This window comes from Trichechus manatus, unplaced genomic scaffold (assembly GCF_000243295.1).
Source record: "Trichechus manatus latirostris isolate Lorelei unplaced genomic scaffold, TriManLat1.0 scaffold00097, whole genome shotgun sequence".
NCBI classification, from domain to species: Eukaryota; Metazoa; Chordata; class Mammalia; order Sirenia; family Trichechidae; genus Trichechus; species Trichechus manatus.
Window position 1 is genome coordinate 6,907,783 of NW_004444033.1, and position 2,614 is coordinate 6,910,396.

Here is a 2,614-nt window from a genome sequence, read left to right on the forward strand (position 1 = left end):
AAGAAAAGCCTTCCAGGCCTCAGTTCCCTGCATGCCAGGACTCTCTGGTTAGGCCAGTCTACAGCAGCTTATAGACAGGTGCCTAGAGCATGTCCTTGGGTGGTACCAATGGTTTCTTCTCAACGACTACCTACCCAGTGATTCCGTGAAAGAAAGGCCTGGCAATCTGCTTCTATAAGATTGCAGCCAAAAAAACCTATGGAGCAGTTCTAGTCTGTAACACATTGGTTCTCCATGAGTCAGAATCAACTTGACAGCAAGGAGTTTGTTTGTTTGTTTGTTTTGAAGTCATTGTGTTCAACCTTTAAAACATACCCACAAAACCCCTGGGCCTTCACTAGGTGGGGGACAGCTGTTGATGGCATGGCTACTAACCACTTCTAGCTTTTTATCAGTGGCTTTAAATAATGAGGCACTCGTGAAAATGGAGGGGTGTAGGCGGGTGATCCAGTGGCAACCAAAGGGAGGAATCTGGGGAAATGGGAAAATTTCATGTGAGATAAGAAACCATTACGGCTCTTATGAGATGGTCTGCTCAGCTAGGGAGGTCCCCTGGCTTTAATAAAGTCTCATTTCCCCCAAACCCTCCCACGTGGTAGGGGCCCAGATTTTAATGGGGGTACGAGAGATGGCGCAGACCTGCGGCTCAGGTGCCTTGGGGCTCCCAGCCCTGGCCCAGCAGCTGGGATTGATTGTGGAGCTGCACATCAGACAGCAATCAGGAGCCATTTGACGCTGACCTGGGCTGAACAAAGATGGCAGCCCAGCTCCCACTCATGCCCGCTTTCAGAAGGGAGCAGCTCATCCTGCTCTTGATTAGAAGTGGATCCAAGGAGAAAGTCGATGAGTCACAACATGTGATTTATTAGGGGCATCTGCATTTGAAAGCCTCAGCCGCTTTAATCCATGCCTCAGTCCTTACGGTTCCCATTAGCACGGGCGATTGTGTTCATTAGGGGCTGCTGATTTTGATGAATTCATCTCTCCTGTCACATGTAATTCTATCCGGGGGTATGGCGCTCGTTCTGAGGGGCTGATCCGCCACGGCTTAATGCCACATGGCAGGCTCCTTCACAAAACAAGTGGGATGTCAAACAGTAAGCTGCCGGGCAGAGTCAGTGGAGGCTGGAGGGACGGCGGTGAGGTGAGCGCTCTGATGAGGAGTTACTGATGGGGATCAGAGTGCAGCCATCAGACAGCTGCTCAGATGAGCATGCCCAGAGTCCTCCTGGGCTACGGGAGTCCGTGTTCGTTCTGGACTTTTCTTCCACTCCTGCAAAAGGGTCACCACTTTTAAACACTCCGACCCTAACCACAGTTTCTAAAAATACCAGTTGCCATGGAGTCAACTCTGACTCATGGCAACTGCACGTGTACCAGAGTAGAAGTGTTTTCCATTGGGTATTCAGTGGCTGATTTTTTCAGAAATAGATCACCAGGCCTTTCTTCCGAGGACCCTCCTGGTAGGTTCGAACCTCCAACCTTCTGGTTAGTAGCCAAGCGTTAACTGTTTGCACCAGGGACTCCAACCACAGTTCCTAGTTCTACCAAATTCCTGTTTTGGTGACTTGGCCACAGAGACACACAGAAACGTCAGGACTAGCAATGGCATTTGTGAGGAGCTCACACCAACTATTTAGCAATGTTGTAATCAATTCAAACAGACACACTTATGCTGCATTCCAGAAAATGTCCCATCTCTCTTAGGGGAAAAAACTGCGTGAGGTGGGCAGCCACCGAGAGTGAGCTACGGCCCTGGACAAGCTCGCTGTCCTTTTCACAGTGTCAGAGAGACACTCGTATACAGAATGTGCAAAAGTGTCACTGGGAGACAATAAGGAAGACCAGGCTGACTCATGCCCCCCCCCATTCCCAGGGGTACCACGCAGATCCATATATGTATGTATGTGTATATATACATACAGATATATGTATCTCCTCCTGGTTCTGTTTCTCTGGAGAACCCTGACTGATACAGGTGGACAGTAGCGTTTAAGTCCCAATTCCATCCACTTGACTTTGGACAAATTCCTTAACTTTAACGAGCCTCAACTTCCTCATCTGTAAAATGGGCACGGCGACACTGGCTGTGTCCCCCTCACAGTGTTACTGTGAGAATCACATCTACATAAGGGTTTGAAAGTGTTGCTGCTTTGAATATTGTAGAGAGCTAAGGAAATGTAGGGAGGTTTTGTTAATCACCAGCTATGCTGGTGCTGGCCCGGGGGCTGTACAAAGTCTCGAAGAATCCTTGGAGTTTACGTGACAAGGGGAAAATCATCCAGGGGGCGGTGAGGCGAAGTACAAAGAGCCAAAGATATGGATATGTTTGGCAAGGCGCTTGCAGAAAGAAGCAGCCCATAAGGAAAGGAAATTCTGCTGTTCAGTAGCTGTTCCCATGAGCGATCTGGTCAGTGATAACCATTTCTCAGGAGCCCTGATCAATCACTGCCGAGGCAGGATAGGGCCTCCTGGCCTCCTGATCTCTCAGCCAGCGTGGAGGCAGGCCATAGCCTGTGATGGCATCCAGTAAGGCCCACCTGTGACTGCGGTCTGGGGGTGTCTGTGACTGTCCTCAGGAGGACATAGTGACCATGACCTACCAGCCCCACCT

The 2,614-nt window shown here is 49.8% G+C and overlaps 1 protein-coding gene across 1 annotated transcript in view; it reads right to left on the bottom strand.

Moving 5' to 3' along the window:
• PLXNA4 (plexin A4) overlaps window positions 1-2,614 on the bottom strand; it is a 466,135-nt gene that overhangs the window by 308,691 nt on the left and 154,830 nt on the right. Inside the window, exon 6 of the mRNA XM_023737117.1 lies at window positions 1,920-1,938. Coding sequence (XP_023592885.1) covers window positions 1,920-1,938 — 19 coding nt within the window. The remainder of the gene's footprint in view (window positions 1-1,919; window positions 1,939-2,614) is intronic.